General features: G+C 37.2%; 1 protein-coding gene across 1 annotated transcript in view; it reads left to right on the top strand.

Moving 5' to 3' along the window:
• The window catches only part of HSF2BP (heat shock transcription factor 2 binding protein), a 43,878-nt gene that overhangs the window by 9,403 nt on the left and 14,180 nt on the right, over positions 1-20,295 (top strand). The window contains exons 4-6 of the mRNA XM_087722099.1: positions 904-1,053; positions 13,030-13,168; positions 14,016-14,133. Coding sequence (XP_087578225.1) covers positions 904-1,053; positions 13,030-13,168; positions 14,016-14,133 — 407 coding nt within the window. The remainder of the gene's footprint in view (positions 1-903; positions 1,054-13,029; positions 13,169-14,015; positions 14,134-20,295) is intronic.

Genomic DNA, 20,295 nt, shown 5'->3' with positions numbered 1-20,295 from the left:
ACAACATTCATTTAACAACTATTCAAAGCTATGATAGTGTTATAAAAAGTTAGTTACAATTGGCCCTCATGTACAACTGTCACAGCCCCTTTGCACTCACATGATCAAAATCTGGGTGTTTGGCAATCAGCATGTATTTATAACAATTGCAGTGTCCTTGGGTCATGTGATTGCTGTTTGCAACCTTCTCAGGAGGCTTCCAACAAGCAGAGTCAATGAGGGTGGGTGGGTTTTGCCTTGATTTGCTTACCAAGTATGGCCAAAAAGATTGTAAAATCGGGCACAATTCACTTAATGACCATACCACTCAGGGATGGACGTTGTGGTCCTGATTGTGGTCATAAGTTGATGACTACCTGTACTTATAGATAAAGAGAATTAAACTGTTTTTTTCTCTTTTGTCATCCAAGATTTTTGTTTTCTTGCCTAGCTTCCTTTTCAGAGAGACTTAGATTGGATAAATTACAGTTTCTAAATTTGGGCTGCAAAAGTCTAAATGACTATGAGATAGTAGTGAAGATAACAATTTGCTGCTGTTTAGTAGGTGTCTGAAGTTTTACAATCCAGATATGATAATCTGAAGAAAACAAAACGTTGGGTAACACAAAAAAATAGAAAAGAGCATTTAGTTCCTTCACCCATGCCCCATTTTTAGTTGAGAAAATTATATTTTCTGTTTTAAATATAATAAAATAAATGGTTACTATGGTCAGTAGCTTGCTTCTTATACTCTCTTTCTAACATGCAGTATGGAAGCATTTAAGTTTCTCAGTGGCCATGCTTAAATAATTGTTATTTAATATTTGCTAAGAGATTTTTGGCAATTTCTTGGGAAACATTAGAACTATCTGAATACTATAATCTATATTACTGATTACCTCTTCATATTTTGATTATTTTCAGGAAAAATTAAATATTCAACAACAGCTAAGTGATGCAAAGCAACAATTATTACAACAAGCTGAATATTGTACAGAAATGGGTGCTGCAGTATGCACGTTACTGTGGAGTGTTTCTAATAATGAAGAAGCAGTTAAAAATATTCTAGGAAGTGTAAGTTTGGGGATATTAAATCATTTAGTCACTTTTTGAAGATTCCACCATTATAAGCCTTATTAAAATCCTTTTTAAAGGAGCTTACTCTTTTTCTCAATCTAGTTGGAATTAACACTAGTCAAACGTGAGATATTTGCCAAAGACATTTGGAGCCCACATTATGGTAAATTTATTCCATTTGAAGCCAAATATTGGTCTAAACTAAGTCAATGAGATTGGTAGAATTTAAGCTGTCCCTTTATAATGTTAAAGTAAATGGAGACATTTATAAGACATATTTAGGAATTAAATTTGTATTTTTGTATATAAGTTATCAGTTGAATACTCAGATGCAAAAAACATAAGCAGAAATTGGATATGTTGTTAAGCAGATACAGATGGAACCTGTATTAAATAATAAATAACTAATAATACGTTAACTACTTCTAAATGATATTTAGAAAAAGTCTGTCTTTACTATCTTCAGGAGTGCTTCTTTGAATGGGGCATATTAGCTTCTAAGGGAAGGCTAATCCATAAGCTTGATGCTATAACAAAAATTTGGCCTGAAACTGCCACTCTCATTTTTATGAAAATGAGAAACAATAAACTTCTAAGACAGATCAGTTCTGTTTGGAGAAGATGATCATGCAGGTGGCTAGTTCCCACACTATATAAAGCTTTATAAGTAAAACAGAATTTTGAACTGCACCCAGAAAATCATGGACAACCAATGCAAGGCCTACAGCATAGGTATAATGTGTTCCTGGTAACATCTGGTTGGTAGACTCATAATTTGTATCAATTGCAGTTTCTGAGTACTCAAAAAGAGCTCTATGTAGGATAGGAGGAGCCAACGTCGCGACAATACAATGTGCGGTCTTGACAGTCTGAGACCGCTGTTGACACTTTTGCCACTGGACGGTCCAGTTGGACCTAAACCGTCCCGTAGAGATGGTGAACAGGAAAACAAAGCCTTGCTGGTCTAAGGGACATCGCAAAGTCCCTGATTGACCCAAGGGAAGTGCTTCAAGCTGGCGGCAAACAGGCAGCCCTAGGCTGATGAAGTCGGAGATGGCTCCGGAAGGAAGGAAGTGAAAGTGAGTCCATCTGGTGAGGGTTTTTTTTTTCTATTCTGAGAAAGATTGCCCAAAGCAACATTTTTTAAAAGATAAATTAGTCCTTTAAATAAAAGAATGAAGCGGCGAATTTAATTTAATTTTTAATTGGACTGCCTTGGAAAGTTTTTTTTTTGTAATGTTATTTTGTGGATTGAAGTGACCGTAATGTTTCCTGTTTCTCCTCTTAAAAGTGAATGGATTGATTTTTCTTTCTCCTCTGTTCTTTGTCACCTTATTTTTTGGCTTGAATTGAAACCTTTTTTATTTTAACAATTCTTCCTACCATTTGTTATTAAATTCCATTGAAGACAATTAAAGACCTTTGTTTTCCATAAGCTTGAGACAAGTATGAAAAAGTGGAATCTACCACTCGGAAGTCAGAGTCTGGAGGTTTTTTTGAAACAATGTATCTTTTGTTCTTTCTTCTTTGATCTCACTGACTTTGTAACTGAAGGGTTTGCAACTTGCTTACAAAATCTGATAAAGAGCCAAGGCACGAATTGTTTTCGCAGGTGCTTTTGGAAAATATTTTGGCAAGGAAAGGAAAAGGAAAGAAAAAGATAGACCACTTCTTCTTTGAAGAGTACAAAAGAACTTGTGCTTATGTCAACTTTATACACACACACACACACACACACACACACACACACACACACACACACATACACACGGCTTGGAAGGCTAGAGTGGCAGTGGCTATCAGATTCCTTTTTTCTTTTTCTCTCCTTTTTTTTGGAAAAATGGATCAATATGCAGATGAGGAAACCTGAAAATTTCAAAATAACCTGGCTGGAATTCAAAATATATTGGAAGGATTTGGGAGATTTGAGAAGAAGTTTGATAGACTATTGTTTCTCACAGCAAAAGATGATGGGGTTGGAGCTCCAAAAATTAAAGAAGAGAATGAAAATATAGAAGATAAAGACAAGACAATAGATCAACTTATTAATGGAGCAAACATGGGTGAAAGCTGAAAGAAGGGAAGATGGAAAAGTGAATTTGACAATTTGGAGTTTTATCCCAGATTTCAAGATATAGGAGGAAAAAAAGTGATAATGATGGAGTTAAGAAGAGAAACCTTTTCAGAAATAATGACAAGCAAAGACAAGTTAATTTTAATAACAATTCAAGGGCAACAAGATTATCTGAGAGATCGTTTAAGCAATAAAGTGCGGAGAGAAATTTATAAAAACTTTATAACAGAGTTAAAAAGAGAATTGACACAACAACTGGCAAGAGAGATAAGACTGTTTTGCCACTGGAAAGATACAGGTTGATAATGAAAGTTGATGATAAAAAGTTAGTTAATTTTTGGTGATTAATAAGTAGGAATTTTAGTATTTTGTAGATTGTTTTAGATTGTTATTAAATGTTTATTCGTTAACATATAATTAACTATGATAACAATAATGAAATGATAACCTTAACTAGTAAAAGTAACTTGGATATAAATTGTAAATTGGGACTTGGGGAAAAGACTTATACATTTTATTAATAAATTTTTATTTAGATCTTGTTATAAAGGTGTAATTTCTTTTGGATCTGATGAGAGGAGATGTGATATAAATAGTAAATAATTTTTATCTAACTAACAATAACAAGGAAATGTTAATGGATAATGTTTAATGAGATATACATGTGTTGTATTGGTAAAAACAAATTGGATACAAGCTTTAAATAGTGAGTTGGGGGGGAAAGGGGAGGAATGCTTAGATATCTTATTAATTGATTTTTATTCAGAATGTTATAAAGGTGTAATGTTATTGGAGGTTTATTGAAATTGCGAATGAATGCCAGTAGGTGGTTGTGTCTTTAAATACAAATGATCTTAGATAAAAGCACGTTTAAATAATTGTAATTAAATGAGAATTGTGGTACAGTGATAGTAAAATACATAAATTAAAACAATAAAAAAACTTTTCAAAAAAAAGAGAGAGCTCTATGTAGAATTCATTATAGTCCAGACATTTGGTGAGGTTATGAGTTACTGTTGCAAGAGCCTCTAATTTCTGTTGAGCAGATGTACCAAGACTAGATAAAGATCTTATCAGTGGCAGAGCAGAGTCACTTTGGCCTTTACAGTCCATATCTTTTCTTGTTTCTCTTTTAGACCCTGGTATTTCTCCAGCTTCTCATACTCCTTCCTGATGTTGCTGCTGCTTAGCAGCACTACATCTATCACCACTGCTGTTGTCTGGTAGTTGTCTGGTATCATACTGTTTGGTTAATTTGCCTGTTTGTCTTGAGCTGGAAGTCCCATTGGATCTTAACCCTATTATTTTCTATGACCTCTTGTGGGATCTCCCATCTAGATTTGGGAGGGTCTGTTCCATACACCATGCAGATATTCCTGTACACAATGTCAACTAGTCGATTGTACCATTAAGTGTGTCCTCCTGCTTGCATCTTATTCTCTGCCACTATGTATTGGACTATTTCTGAGGTTTGCACTTTGGGTCATGTTTAGTGTGGTAGACCCTGCTTCTATGGATCTGTTACTTAGGGCCTATACTTGTGCAGCTGTGCTCAGGGCTTTGATGCTATCTTTTATTGCAGCCCTTTCCAACCACTGATAGGATTTCTCACTGTCAGCCAATTCAGCTATCTGATGATAGTTCATCTCATGAGGATCTTCTGCGATGACACTTCCTCTGCTTGAACTTCCATTGCTGCTGTCTCTCAAGCAAGCAGTTGATGATTGGCGGGGCAAAAGTGTTGATAGCATGGATCTTTTTAAAAAAATATTTTTTTTATTTTTAATTTAAAACAATTACAACATCCTTCTTTACATGCTATATAAAGTGTATCAGTTGGTTACAAAAAGACTTTCATGCATCTCTTCCACAGTCAACAAACATAATTGATATTAACTTAAGTATTTTAACTCAAATATTTATACATGTCACCATCATTTTATCTCCATTTTCATTTGACTTAATTGTTTAAGCATCCTTCATAAAATGCACCAAAATTTAATACATAACCACATACTGGCCTTTCAATTACTATTTCTAAAATCCTCCACTAACACTAAATCCTTATGTCCTATTCTAGCTAAACATCCATAATATTTAATAACAAAGTTTTCTAATCCTCCTTTCCAAATCACTGTTTAAAGTTTACATCCAGTTTCCATATGTTATACCCATATCTATATATACGTTGTTATTCTTTTTTTTATAAAGATTTTTATTAACAAATGTAAAATACACACACACAAAAGTTAGACGTACACCACATTTATACAATACAGTACGAACAGGAAGTTACTGTTTTTTATAATAGCAATCATCAATCGATACCGCTCACCTTATATTATTTCCCCTTCTATTGTATTTCATTTGGATTTCACCATTCTTAACCTTATTTTACTCATAACTATTATTTTTGAGTTTTGTTATATTCTTTCATTGATTTTTGTTTCTTTCCTCCATCCACCTATGCCACTTATCCCATATCTGGTAGAATTCTGATTCTTCCTTTCCCTGGATTTCTTTAGTTAATTTATCCATTTCGGCACAATCCATAATCTTTCTTATTATTTCAGGCTTGGGTCTTATATTCTTCATTTTTGAGTCTTAAACCTTTAATTCCCTGGTCTTTCCGAATTTCATTTAGTAAAATTTCCAAAGTCAATATAAACAGCAAAGGAGAGAGGAGGCATCCCTGTCTGACTCCTTTTTTATTTCAATCTTTTCTGTTAGATCTCCATTCATCAGAACTTTGGCTGTCTGAGTGTTATAAAATCCTTCTATCATTTTTATAAATTTTTCTCCGAATTTCATCTCATCCAATAGTGTTGTTATAAATTTCCAGATTATGTTGTCAAATGCTTTTTGTGCATCAAGGAAAACCAGTACCAGTACCATTTGCTTTTCTGGATGCACCTCGTAATACTCTATTATGTCTAGGATGACTCTCGTATTATTTTTAATGTGTCTGTGGGGTAAAAATCCGTTTTGGTCTGAATGTATTCGTTCATTTAAAACCTGTTTAATTCTTCCTGCCATAATTGCTGCAAATATTTTATAATCGGAGTTTAATAATGAAATTGGCCTGTAATTTTGAATTTCTTGTAGATTGGTTTCTTCTTTTGGGATTAGCAATATTATTGCTTCTGTCCATGATTCAGGTATCTGGGCTTTTCCTAAAACTTCATTAAACATTTCCACTCCTAGCTCTTCCAATATTATTTTGTTATATTTGTATAGCTCCACCGGTATTCCATCTGGTCCTGGGGTTTTATTATTTTTCTGATTTTTCAGGACTAATTCCACTTCGGCTAATGTTATTAGCCTGTTTATCGCCTCCCTTTGTTCTTTTGAGATTGGTGTTATCATTTCTGTGTTTAAATATTGTTTTATTTTGATTTCCTCCATACTATCTTTTGCGTATAGTTTTGTGAAGCATTTATGAATGATACGCTTCTTTTCTTCCGCTTTGTAGTGAATTCCTCCCTCATCATCTTTTAATTGATATATCATCATTTTTTTCTCTTTTGTTCTTCAGTCTGTATGCCAGCCATCGTCCTGGTTTGTTGGCTTGTTCAAAGTAATTCTGTCTGACTGCTTTAATTTTCTGTGCTAATTCCTTTTGAGTTATTAAGTTGATCCTACGTTTTATCATCTCTATTTTTTCCTTTTTAGTTTTATTCTTTGGATCTTTCTGTAGTTCTTCGGCTTCCCTAAGTTCTTTTTGCATGCCTTCTTGTTGCTCTTTTTGTTTTCTAGTTTTTCTTGCCATGTAGGCAATCGTAAGGCCTCTTGTATATGCTTTCATAGTATCCCAGAGATTTTGAATTGAGGTATCTTCTTTTTTATTTATTCTAAAAAATAATTTTAATTCTTTCTCCAGCATTTGAGTGTATTCTATTTCATTTACAATATTTGAATTCATCATCCATTTTTTTCTTCTTCTTTGACCTTTCCATCTTAATTTTATTGTATTATGATCTGCCCACTCATTTGCTTCTATTTCAATTTCGTCTAATTGATTACATAGCCCAGATGAGATCCAAGCCATGTCAATTCTTGATAGAGACTGATGGGGGTTCGAATAAAAGGTATATTGCTTTCTTGTTTTGTGCCTTTCTCTCCAAATATCATGTAGTTTATATTCCATTGCCATCTCAAAAAAGGATTTGAGTAATGTATTTTTTTGTTTTATTTTTCTTTTTGCTTTCATAGTCCATTTTTTTATCCACTATTGCATTATAATCCCCAATTAAGCAAATGTTTTCATATTCTAATTCATTTATTTTGTTGTGTAATTTCCTATAAAATTCCTCTTGTTTCTGATTTGGTGCATATATGACTATTAATAATATCGGTTTTTCTGTTGTCACTAATTCAATCATTAGCATTCCGCCTTCTTCATCTGAGTAGACTTCTTTGGAGTTTATTTTTTCCTTTATATAGATTGCTATCCCTCTTTTTTTTAATCTGCCAATGCTGTATATAATTTTCCTAGTTTTTTGTTTTCCAGTAAGTTCCTATGTTCCTTTTAATATGCACTTCCTGTGTACAGGTTATATCTACCTTCAATTTCTTAAGATTATTAAACATCTGCGCTCTTTTTTTGTGTGTGTGTGTGCATTCAGTCCATTCAAGTTTATCGAAATAATTGTTATTTCCTGGTCCATCTTTAGATGGGGTGTTTTTTGTTACTTCTAATTTGTATCTGACTTTTCCCTCTTGTGCCTTCTTTTTCTGCTCTCTCTCTTTCTTGCCTCTGTTCTTCTCTCCTGTTTCTTTCTTTGTTTCCTAATGTTTCTTCCTCTTGACTTTTACTTTCTAGTTCCTCTTTACTTCCTTGTTCTTCTTCCCCTTTGCAGTATTCTTCATAGAATTTCTGCGCTTCTTCTATATTCTCTATCTTATATCTTTTTCCTTGCCAAGATACCAGTACCCCTTCTGTACCAACCATCTGTACATTATTCTATTTTTATTTAACTGATTTGTTAAAAATTGGAATTGCCTACGTTGTTCCCGAATTCTCAGTGGAATCTGTTTAAGCGTGATCAACTCTTTCCCTGTAATGTAATTGTCCCTTCTCTGGTTTTTTTTGTACACTTCACCTCTTGTTTTTTTAGCAAATCTTGCGTGCACTTCTCTCGGGAGTCTGTGTCTTCTGGCATAATTAGAATGCACACGGTAAGCTTCATCAATGTCTCCTCTCAACTCTTGTTCTTTTCTTTGTAAAATTTAAGTGAAGATTTCAATCATTTTTCCTTTCAGGTCTTCCTGCTTCTCTTCCGGTATGTTTTGGAATCTTAGATTGCAGCTCTTTCATTTTCAATTGCATACTCTGCATTGTTGGTACTGGTCCCGTTGTTCCTGCCATCGTTCCACCTTTCTCCAGCCCCAATGCACTCTCAATTGATCTTTGATTTGAGGAGGGGGGGTTGCTGAAATCACATTGGGTGTAGTTTTTTCACTAATTTTACTCAAGTTGCCATTTTTATCCCCCTATTTATCCTTGTCCACAATTGCATATAAATTCTACTTTACTTCTACTTTATCAGTAATATCAATGGTATAAATAATTGTATATTTCAATATTTAACAATAATTAACCTTCCTTAATATCACGTTTCAATATCTAAACATTCCTATGTAGTATTCTATTCTGTTTTTGATCCTTAATTAAAATATATCATAGATTTATATATCATACTGTTATCTTATACAAATAGATGTCTTTCAATTTTATCAGTTATACAGGTATTCAATTCTAGTAATTAGTTTCTATGTATGTATGTATGTATGTATGTATATATATATGTATATATATATATATGTGTGTGTATATATATTATATATGTGTTGTATTTGTGCTGATAAATTATATATATATATATATATATATATATATATATATATATATATATATATATATATATATATATATATACACACACACACACATATATACATACATACATACATACATACATACATACATACATACATATATATATATATCTCAGCTTATGTCACCGTTGGTTTTCTTGCATCAGACTTCACGGTTCAAATTTATAATCCACTAGGTGTCACCCTCTCCTCAGTATCTCTGTTAGTATCAACAATTCCAGCAAAAAAGGGAAGTAAAAGGCTCGTTCCAAAACAGTCCTCTCTCTACTGTCTCTGGCACCGTTCCAATTTCCGAGGCAAATAAATATCAAATACTTATAAGTTCAATTATTCTTTGGGAAAAACAAAACAGTAGAAGGAAGAGCAAGAAGAAAAAAGTCAACTACCAACCCGACTGTTAAACAATCCTTTCTGCGCCTTCCAAATCTTCTTGGCAGTTACTATGTTCTACTCCTGTTGTCCATGCCGGGTTTTCGTTCTCACTGTGGCAAATTCCTTCAAATTATTCAGGCTGTCAATTCCAACTCAGTGTCTCTGCTTCACTTATTTTCGGCAATATTGAACTGCAAAAACAGTCTCCTTCCCGGCGCCTCCTTCTTTCCAGCTCACCCTCTCTGCCAATTTTGCGTTGTCCTCCTCTTCTTTAGGTTGTCAGTAATAGTAACAGATATCTCGATTTCAACTGCTTTCTCTCTCTGCTTCCTTCTTATGTGGTCGCCATCACTCCGGTCCTAACCAAATGGCAAGATAGATCCTCGTCCGTTTAGAGGGTTTCTCCTATCCTCTGGGAGATTTGCCTTATCACTCCATTGTCTACAGAGTATCCCCCTTAATCTGCTGGCCCCTTCAGGATCCACAGCACTCAAAAATGAGCTCAAATGAAGAAGTTAGAGTTAGAGGTTAGGAGAGCTCCCTTTCCACCGCTCCAAGCACGATGACGTCACCACAGGAAGTCTACGTTGTTATTCTTATCCCTCCTTTATTTGACAATATCCTGTATCATAACATTTTTCCCTTAATAATCAAAACTTTAATTGTATCTAACTTAGTTCTTTTTTAATTATTATTATTATTATTAACCTTTATGTATAATCCAAAGGGATTGCTAATCTTCCTTGCATGGGTGCCATTCAATATTCATATCCAATTATACTCATCATAACACTACACATTGTATACATTAGTAACATTATCAGTTATTTATTTAAGCTATATCTATTATCAATAAATTTCACTAAGTTTAACTAGTTTTAAATTATATTCTTCCATCTATCAACCTGTATCTTTCCAATAGCAAAACAGTCTCATATCTTCTGCCATTTGTGGTGCCAATCCTTTAATCATCTTCTTGGTCAGCTCTGTATGGACTCCTGTTAGCAACTCTTTGCTTATAAGATCTCTCATATAATCTTGATGCCCTCTTTCTGTTTCCTTATTCATCTTATTTTTGATTGTCAGCAGTGTTTTAAATGCTTTTGCTAATAGAATTTATCTCTTTAAATCCATAGATTCTTTTCTTCTTCTGTATCTTGCCCTCTGGAATATATTTCCTCTTCATTTAATTCCTCTTTCAGTATTCCATTCTTTCCATTTTCAGAGACAAACCAATCACCATAAATATCAGCAGGTTTAATCTCTTTATATTCATTTTCCACTTTGATTTTTTGAGTTTCAGTCACCCTATTTTGCATTTGATAGACATCCTCAATTTTTTCATCATATTTTATTGTTATGTGCTCTAAGTATTCCAGTTTTTTCTCTATTCTTTCATATGTATTTGATAATTTCTGTATTTCTGAAAGTATCTTTTGCAAATTTGAGACTTCTATTTTCTTTTGAAATTGTGCCATTCTAACAAACACAGCTGCTCTAGCTTGGAAGGTTAATAAAATTAAAGCATAGATTCACAAAGAACGTTGTTTTCACTTTTCTCTGATTAGAAATATACTTCAAAGGGACATCTGTGTGCTTCCCTTCTTATCACTGTAGCCAAGCAGTAAAACCTTGTAGTGCCAAATCAAAACAATCTGTGGAGAAAAGAAAGTGTTCCATTTTCAATACACAAAAACTCCAATCAACAAATCCTCCCAGCCTCCAAGCAATGGTAACACACTTGAAAATCTAATTTCCTTTTGTATCTTTTTTGTATTTCAAGTTAGAAAAAAGACTCCAATCTTTAAATGAATTAGAAAAATACCCACAGCAATGAAAGAGGAAAACTTTAGTCCATAGGTTACAGAGAACAATAAAAGAAAAAGTAGAAGAAGAAAACTTAATCCATCCATTTCAAAAGGCTTGCAAATTCCATCCATAGCAACAGCAATAGCAGTTAGACTTATATACCACTTCATAGGGCTTTCAGCCCTCTCTAAGCGGTTTACAGAGTCAGCATATCGCCCCCACAGTCTGGGTCCTCATTTCACCCACCTCGGAAGGATGGAAGGCTGAGTCAACCTTGAGCCGGTGAGATTAGAACCGCTGAACTGCAGATAACAGTCAGCTGAAGTGGCCGGCAGTACTGCACCCTAACCACTGCGCCACCTCGGCGCTTATCTTATATCCATGAAGATAGCATTTAAAAAGTAAGATAACCACTGTCCAAAACCATTCCAAATTTAATTCCGCCGCTTGATTCTTCTATTCTCCAATTTAAATTAATTTTAAGTTTTTATAGGCAGTCTCTTTTTAAAACAGTAAAAGTTCCTCACCAGCTGGAAACATTTTCTCTTTCCTCATCCTTCTGTTTTGGAGCCGCCCCGACTTTGTCAGCCTTGGCTGGATTTTTGTCGCCGGTTTGAAGAACTTCCCTTGCTTCTTTCAGGGATTTTGCGATATCCCTGAGGTCAGCAAGATGTATTCTTCATATTCACCGTCTCTTCGGGATGGTTTAGGTCCATTTGGACTACCCAGCAGCAAAAATATTGGCTGTGGTCTCAGAGCATCAATACCGCATGTCCATCTCGTCGCGACATTGGCTCCTCCCCCCTGATAGCGTGGATCTTGTTCTTCCCATGGAACAAGCTCTTCAGGACCTGTCTTATCCTTTATTGCTACTTCAATTTTGTCTTCTTTGTGTGGTCATTGTTTCTCTCTCTCTCTCTCTCTCTCTCTCTCTCTCTCTCTCTCCCTCTCCCTCTCCCTCTCCCTTTCTCCCTCTCTCCCTCTCTCCCTCTCTCCCTCTCCTTGATTCATTTCCATCCATTGTTTCTTGACTTGCTTTCAGCTACTTTGGGAAATAGGTTGACCCTCTTCTCTTTGTGGCAGCCTCTCAAATATTGGAATACTGCTATTGTGTCCCCCCAAACCTTTTCTCTAGACTAGCTAAACCCAAATCCTGTAACCATTCATGCAGTAGGTTTAGGTTTAGGTTTTAGGTTTATTGGGATTTATATGCCGCCCTTTTCCCTGAGGGGACTCAGGGCGGCTTACAACCACAGGGGAGGGGAAGTGCAAGGTCAAAACAAACACTTTGTGAACAAAAGAAAAATAATAAAACACAGCTTTCATTCAGCAATCAAACACTCGGGCGGGTAATTGGAAGCCTATCCCCAGGCCTGCTGGGAGAGCCAGATCTTGAGGGCTGCGCGGAAGGTCTGGGTCGTGGTGAGGGTGCGGATCTCCATGGGGAGCTCGTTCCATAGGGTCGGGGCAGCAACAGAAAAGGCTCTCCTCCGTGTGGTCGCCAGTCGACATTGACAGTATGTGTTGAATATAAATTATTTATGATATATGAACTGAAGAATTACGTTGGCTATTGCTGTAGACTTGGTTATTAGTTTAAAAATATTTATAAACACCAATTGTCTTGTTATGGAAAAATTATTTATCCTACTAGATTTGCTATGTTATATAATTAGAAAAACCTTTGTCCTAGAGTAGGAAGTACCTTATAAAATGGATAATATGTAACTATGTTTCCTTTTACATTTCATTGTTTGAAATGCTCATTTTTATAAACTTGTTGGCTTATTAAATAGTTAATTTACCCTGTGAAATTTCAGGCTTCATCTGTAAAGTTTTTTAATATTGCTGGACAAACAATGGAAAGTTTTGTCCACTCTTTAAATGAAGATAGCAAACAACAGGATATGGATTCTGATGAAAGTCAGTTTGTCTTAGGTTTGGCTGGAATTGTTACAAGTAAGTAACTTCTAATATTTTATAGAATAATAAGAAATCATTTAAGTTGACATTTCACTTTAAGTTTGTTTTTTAATTTAGCTTATTTTAGTATAACTATGTTATTTATTAAAACTGATCATTCCATATAATGCCTTTCTTCTTGAGAATATATTTAGTACTAACGCAGCTATTGTGCTTAATGCTTAGCTTTTTTTTTCATTGTGGAAAAGTTGCTATCAGACATCTTCCCACTTTGGGCTAGACTATATCTCTCAAATCAACCTACACCTCAGGACTTTGTGGGAATAAAATAAAAGGCAATCTCTGTCAGTTACCTTGAGCTCTCGGACAAGGGGCATGATATAAATTTAACAAATAAAACAATAATCTGCACTAATTGTCTCTGAGTCCAACCTACCCAATTGCACAAGGCGTTTGTGTGAAAAAATAGAGGGGATGCAACAGTGTCCACAGCATTAAACCACAAAGTTCCGTCTCTTTGGAATGTACAATATTTTTGATGTTGCTTGACACATATAAAAAGAGGTGGAGCTTGTGCTGTGACACTACTTTTATCAGTCTCATTCTTTCCCTTCCATGTAGATATTAGTAAGAAATTTGTCTTATAGGTGAAATGAGTGGCATATACATTTAATTAATTATTTAATAATTATCTAGTGGAGGAAAGGTAGGATATAAATCTTAAGTAAATCTAAGTAATAAAAATATTATAAATGAATGATTTTTGTGTGCTTGTGTTCAACAACTAATTAGCAGCTTTTCTGAAAATTACTTTTTCAATAGTGCTCTTAAATAAGAACACAACTTATTTAAAGTTTTTTTGTTTTATTTTGTCATTTCTTAGATGTTGCTGCTTTAGCAATTGGTCGTGAATTCCTTGTTGGTTCAAATCAGGTACTGCTGGACACAATGATTCAGCTGCTGAGAGATATGAAGCCAGGATGTTGCACCAAACTGAAAGTGTATGATAATTGGTTATTTTTGAATTAAAGTGTTATCCTTAATATATTAATATTACATTAAATAACAATATTAATTTTATATTAAACAAATTTATCTTAATATGCCACTGCTAAAATGTTCTGGCAGAACAGTTAAAATTCATGCTCTAAATAGCAAATTCTCCAAAGGAAAAAAGTACCAGTCAATTCAAAACTCTCAATCTAATAAACCCAATTAGAATAGCAATTTCTTTTTTATCCAACTGGGTAGAATTGCAGAAATAAAAGTGGAATAATGCTAAACCTATCCACACACATTGGAATTTCTAAGTTGTTTCTTTTTGAAAAGACAACTCTGTGAAAACTTGTCAGTCATCTACAAAACTCTAGGAAGTTCCAGAAATACTGTTCTTTGTGTAAAGACTATCAGATATAAGGGATGGAGTGATAAAGCAACAAGTTCCAGCTCAGGAATATTGTTACTTATGCATATATTAACAAAAGGTTTCTACAATAAATTGTTTGACATAACTTAGTCTGGAAAAAAATTCCTTTGTTTTTAATTACAAGTAATTTATTTAATTTTCATTTTCTAGTTAACAAAATTACACTATGCAGATTTTAGTGTCATATATTATTATAAAGGATGGACAGCAGAGGGTGTTATAGGCTTAATTCAAAATTAACATTTTCAGAGATTGTGGATCATAGAACTATATTTTTGTGGCTAAGAGACTATATTTTAAAAAGTGATACCTAATGAAAATGCTTAAACAAGTATAAATATAACTTTGTAATATAAAAGTTGCTAGAGTAGTGATGATAGGATGAAGTTCTAAAGAATTAAGCATTTCCTAGGCTAATGTTCTAAATCAGGGGTATCAAACAAGGCTTGTGAGCCAGATCCGATGTGATCAGATCCAGCATATGGGACCATTCTGGTCTACCCAATGCAAAGAGAAAAGATTGGGCCAGTGTGACATCGCCCTGGTCTACTCAATGCAAAGAGGAAACATGCCACTCCCACCCAGTTGGCCACGTTCCGCCCCACCCAGGTCAACCACAGTTCTGATGTGGCCCTCAATGAAATTGAGTTTGACACCCCTATTCTAAATAGTGAGCTTTGCCCTTTGTACAATTTAATTGTATCTATGTATCTATGTATCTATGTATGAAAATATATATATATATATACACATACATACACATACACATCTATATACATATACATATACATATACATATACATATACATATACATATACATATACATATACATACATACATACATACATACATACATACATACATACATACTCTTGTGACGAGCCGAAGACAGAGAGTGGAAGTGTGACCTTCCTCCCATATTTGGGCATACCTGGGGTTGTGACTTTAAATATATATATATACATACATACATACATACACATATACATATACATATACACACACACATATACATACATATACTTATACATATACATATTGTTGTGACTCAGCAGTCTTCTGTGAGTCTTTTCGGGATGCAAGATTAACTATGCAGCTGGGGCTCGTTAGGGGCATCTTCTGGGGATAAAAGGACAGATGGTGCCACGCCCTGGTTGCAGGAGTCAACGTTCATTCGTGCGTTCAACATTCATTGATCATCGGTCGTGGTTTATTTGAGATACACTTGGAGAAGTGATTTGCTTTCTGTAACCCTGATTCAAGGAGACACTTGGAGAAGTGCATTGCTTTGTAAGAGTTTTTGTTTGGTATTCTGTTATCTCGTCAGAGACTTTATTTATGTTTATTTTTGGGCTCGCAGCCAGTCTGAGCCGAGAACTGATAAAGTGAGTTCCTTTTATGTTTGTCTGCCTGTCGTCTGTTAACGAGCGAAGAAGGGGGGACAGAACAGTTTGACTCCTGCCTAACAAGCCTCCATTTCATTAATTATGGAACAATTAATGGCTGAAAATAGGCAAATGGCACAACAAATCGCGATGTTGTCGGACCAAATTACGCATTTGCAGAGAGCTGCAAACCACCCCCAGCCAAGGAGGAAGTGCCCAGTAGCCATGCCAGATAAATATGATGGGAGTCTGGCCATGTTTGCCACGTTTCTGGGACAATGCCAGCTGTTCCTGAGTTTGAGAGTGGAGGACTTTCTCACTGACCGGACGAAGGTGGAATTCATTATCAGTTTGCTCTCAGCCACAGCTGCCCGTTGGGCTACCCCCTTGTTAATTCAGCAGAGCCCTTTGTTGGACGACTTCCAGGGCTTTTGTCAGTACTTCAAACGGATGTTTGAAGATCCTATCAAGGGGGAAACATCAGCTAGAAGTCTGAAGTCACTGCAGCAGGGGAGTGGTTCATTGCAGGACTATGTGACAGAATTCAGGCTGCGTAGCCAGGATTCCACGTGGAATGAACCAGCTCTAATGGACACGTTCCAGGATGGATTGTCTGAGGCTTTGCAGGATGAACTGGTGAGGGTGGACAGGCCACTGATGTTCAACGCGTTGGTCCACCTGTGCCTCCGGATAGACGCCCGGCTGCAGAGGCGAAGGCCTCGCCGTATATTCCAGGAGACCACCAGCATGCTGGTTCAGCAAGGGACTGCAGTGGACTGGGAGGAGCCCATGGAGTTGGGTGCTGTCAGACCTCGAGTGTCACGGACAGAGATGGACAGACGACGTGCGGAGGGATTGTGCTTCTACTGTGGGGATCTTGGACACCTGGCTGGGAGTTGCCCCAAGAAGAACAGAAGGGTTGCGCAGACTGCAGCTGTCCCTCAGCAATGCACTATCATGTCGGACAACCAGCACGTTTGTGTGGCCGTGATACTCCGTTCGCACAAGGTAGCGTGCCTTCGGGGTGTGTGGAGTCCCAGGGCGAATGACCTGCTGAGTAAAGTAGAGAACTCTGACCCTGCGAACTCGCTTCCACCTCGGACTGTTCTACCCGTTGCATCCTGCGCTGCTGTTTGTCATCCCGTGAGCAAGCAGTCTCTGATGCGGGATGCACAGCGGGGTGACGACTGGGTGGAGCGACGAAAGGCGGAAGTTGGGCCGGCGTCCCCATGGACTTTGGAAGGGGATCGTTTGAAGTGTCGGGGCTGGCTCTATGTTCCCGCAGGGCACATCCATCGACAGGTGCTCTTGCAGGTTCATTGTGCGTCTACATCAAGACATTGGTTTTTTTTTCCAGACGTTGCGCCTGGCCTCCCGTCAATTTTGGTGGCCCCATCAGAAAAATGGCGTGCGAAGATGCGTGGAGTCATGTGCCAAGTGCCAATAGGCCAGGTCTGCAAGGAGAACTCCGCCAAGATTCCAGCCTTTGTCGACTCTGGTCCCTGCAGCACTGGACTTTGTTTCTAGGTTCACGGCGGAGTACCAGTGTCTTGGACCCGTGTTCTGTGGAGGCCGTCACCAACCCTTCTGGGCTGCACACCGATCGTCGAAACCGGGGAAGGGCTCTGTGGGAGGGGATTGCGTGGTGGCTCGGCAGGAATCGGTGGAGCTGCCGCCGGACTCCGATGGCAAGGGGTCATGTGGGTTAGTCTTGGATGAGGTGGAGGACCCTGGACAGGGTATTAAGGCTCGGCCGAAGCTGGTAGAGCTGCCACCAGTCGCTGACAGTACGGGGGCTTGTGGGTCGGCCATGGAGAGGGTGGAGGACTCTGGACAGGGTGTTAAGGCTCGGCCGAAGCTGGTAGAGCTGCCGTCAACCTCCGACAGTACAAGGGCTGGTGGGTCGGCCTTGCAGAGGGTGGAGGACCCTGGACAGGGTGTTAAGGCTCGGCCGAAGCTGGTAGAGCTGCCATCAACCTCCGACAGTACAGGGGCTGGTGGGTCGGCCTTACAGAGGGTGGAGGACCCTGGACAGGGTGTTAAGGCTCGGCCGAAGCTGGTAGAGCTGCTGTCAACCTCCAACGGTAGGAGGGCTGGTGGGTCGACCTTGCAGAGGGTGAAGGACCCTGAACGGGGTGTCGACGCCGTGAAGGGCAACAGGAAACATGGTGGCCACCGGATACCTAAGGAGCCAAGGTGGCGCAGTGGTTAGAGTGCAGTACTGCAGCCACTTCAGCTGACTGCTATCTGTAGTTCAGCGGTTCAAATCTCACCGGCTCAAAAGTTGACTCAGCCTTCCATCCTTCCGAGGTGGGTAAAATGAGGACCCAGATTGTTGTTGGGGGCAATATGCTGACTCTGTAAACTGCTTAGAGAGGGCTGAAAGCCCTATGAAGCAGTATATAAGTCTAACTGCTATTGCTATTGCTATAGTTCCGATTCAAGGGGGCTATTCCTGCAGAGGTTTGGGACTCATGAAAAAAGGCACCACAGGAAATGGGTGCGGGCCATCTTGTGGACAAGTCATTCCGACCATATCCAGACCATCGGAACTCGGGGAAAGGGCCCTGCGGTGGGGGATAGTGTTGTGACTCAGCAGCAGTCTTCTGGGATAGTGTTGTGACTCAGCAGCAGTCTTCTTTTCGGGATGCAAGATTAACTATGCAACTGGGGCTCGTTAGGGGCATCTTCTGGGGATAAAAGGATGGATGGTGCCATGCCCTGGTTGCAGGAGTCAACGTTCATTCGTGCGTTCAACATTCATTGATCATTGATCATAGTTTATTTGAGATACACTTGGAGAAGTGATTTGCTTTCTGTAACCCTGATTCAAGGAGACACTTGGAGAAGTGCATTGCTTTGTAAGAGTTTTTGTTTGGTATTCTGTTATCTCATCAGAGACTTTATTTATGTTTATTTTTGGGCTCGCAGCCAGTCTGAGCCGAGAACTGATAAAGTGAGTTCCTTTTACGTTTGTCTGCCTGCCGTCTGTTAATGAGCGAAGAAGTGGGGACAGAACATATAATACATACATACATACATACATACATACATACATACACTTTATAACTTCTGTAGTTTAATATTTCCTCATTGCACAGCTTTCTCAATTGCCTAGAAAAATAACAGCTGAAAAACACAAGCACAGACATGCTTTTCTATAACTCTTTTTAATCTGGTTTGCTGTGTCTGCTGATAAACAGATGGTAAAAATGTATTGCAAAGTGTTAATCCTTTCTGTTATATGAAATTTAATATGATTTTTCTTTGTTTAATGATTTAGTAGAGCAGCTGTTCATATTTTCCCTGGGAAAGCAAGAAGATCTTTGAATTAGTATATGGCCTTCTCTGGAAGTTGATAAATAGGAACAAACTGGAACATTTGATCTTAACCTCAAGAAGGAAGAAGGGCATATACCATCATTATCTGAGCTATCTAGGCAAAATATAACAGAAACATATATAGAACAGATACTGTTCTATCAAATACTGAAAGACTATCAAGAAGGGGAGTAAGATGGCTGTCACATCAATGTTTGAGATTTTACTTGAAGTTCAACCTCCTAATTACACCAAGCTTGCTTTTAGTTTAAAAGCTGAATTACAAATATGATTTAGCATTGAGGAGAGTATGAATGGCGAAACAAAGTAGCAGATACTGATAGGGCAAAAAAAGCTTTTTGTCCCCAATGTTGCTATTCGTCTTCAGCAGACAGACAGGCTTGGCTTCTCTTTTCAATAAGAACTCTAGCTCTGTGATAATTATTGTAGTTTTTTTCCCTAAGAAGTTTCTGTAAACCAAATTCTTAATTTTCTGCTTTATTTTGTTGATATATTGAAAAAATGGTTGAGGATACAATGTAATTGTAATTTCTGATGTGTTTCTTATTCAAAGTGGTCTAGCATTTTTACTCCCTCATAAAATCTCTAATCTACTTGATGGCTGACACTCATAGGGCAATAATTTTTCAATCTAGATATCTCAAATGAGAATGTGTCGAAAATCCAGAATCCATGACTTGGCAAATTTTATAAAACATTTTGTGGCATAATACAAAATGTTGTTAAACATTTCCTGTGATCCATTCCAGATATTTGACTGTATACAGTTCATTTGCATATTTTCAAGGCAGCTACATCTCTGAATATCTCCCTGAATTTTTAAGAACTTTTCAAGCATATTAGAAGTCCTGTCATTGTTGAAGGCATTGAGAAATCTGGTAAGGAAATATCTCTGAAGTAATGACCCAAGGACTCATAGGTTGTCTAGTTTGATCAAAATTCTGAATTCAGAAGAGATCCTGAATTCCGCTCTCACATTTTTTTAAACAATTTTTTTGAAAAGATTGAG

The sequence above is a fragment of the Thamnophis sirtalis genome, unplaced genomic scaffold, assembly GCF_051295495.1.
Source record: "Thamnophis sirtalis isolate CommonGarterSnake01/CBP01778 unplaced genomic scaffold, rThaSir2_p1.2 scaffold_8, whole genome shotgun sequence".
Classification (NCBI taxonomy): Eukaryota; Metazoa; Chordata; class Lepidosauria; order Squamata; family Natricidae; genus Thamnophis; species Thamnophis sirtalis.
Note: the sequence above shows the minus strand (reverse complement) of the source record. Positions and strands in the feature narration are given on the sequence as shown.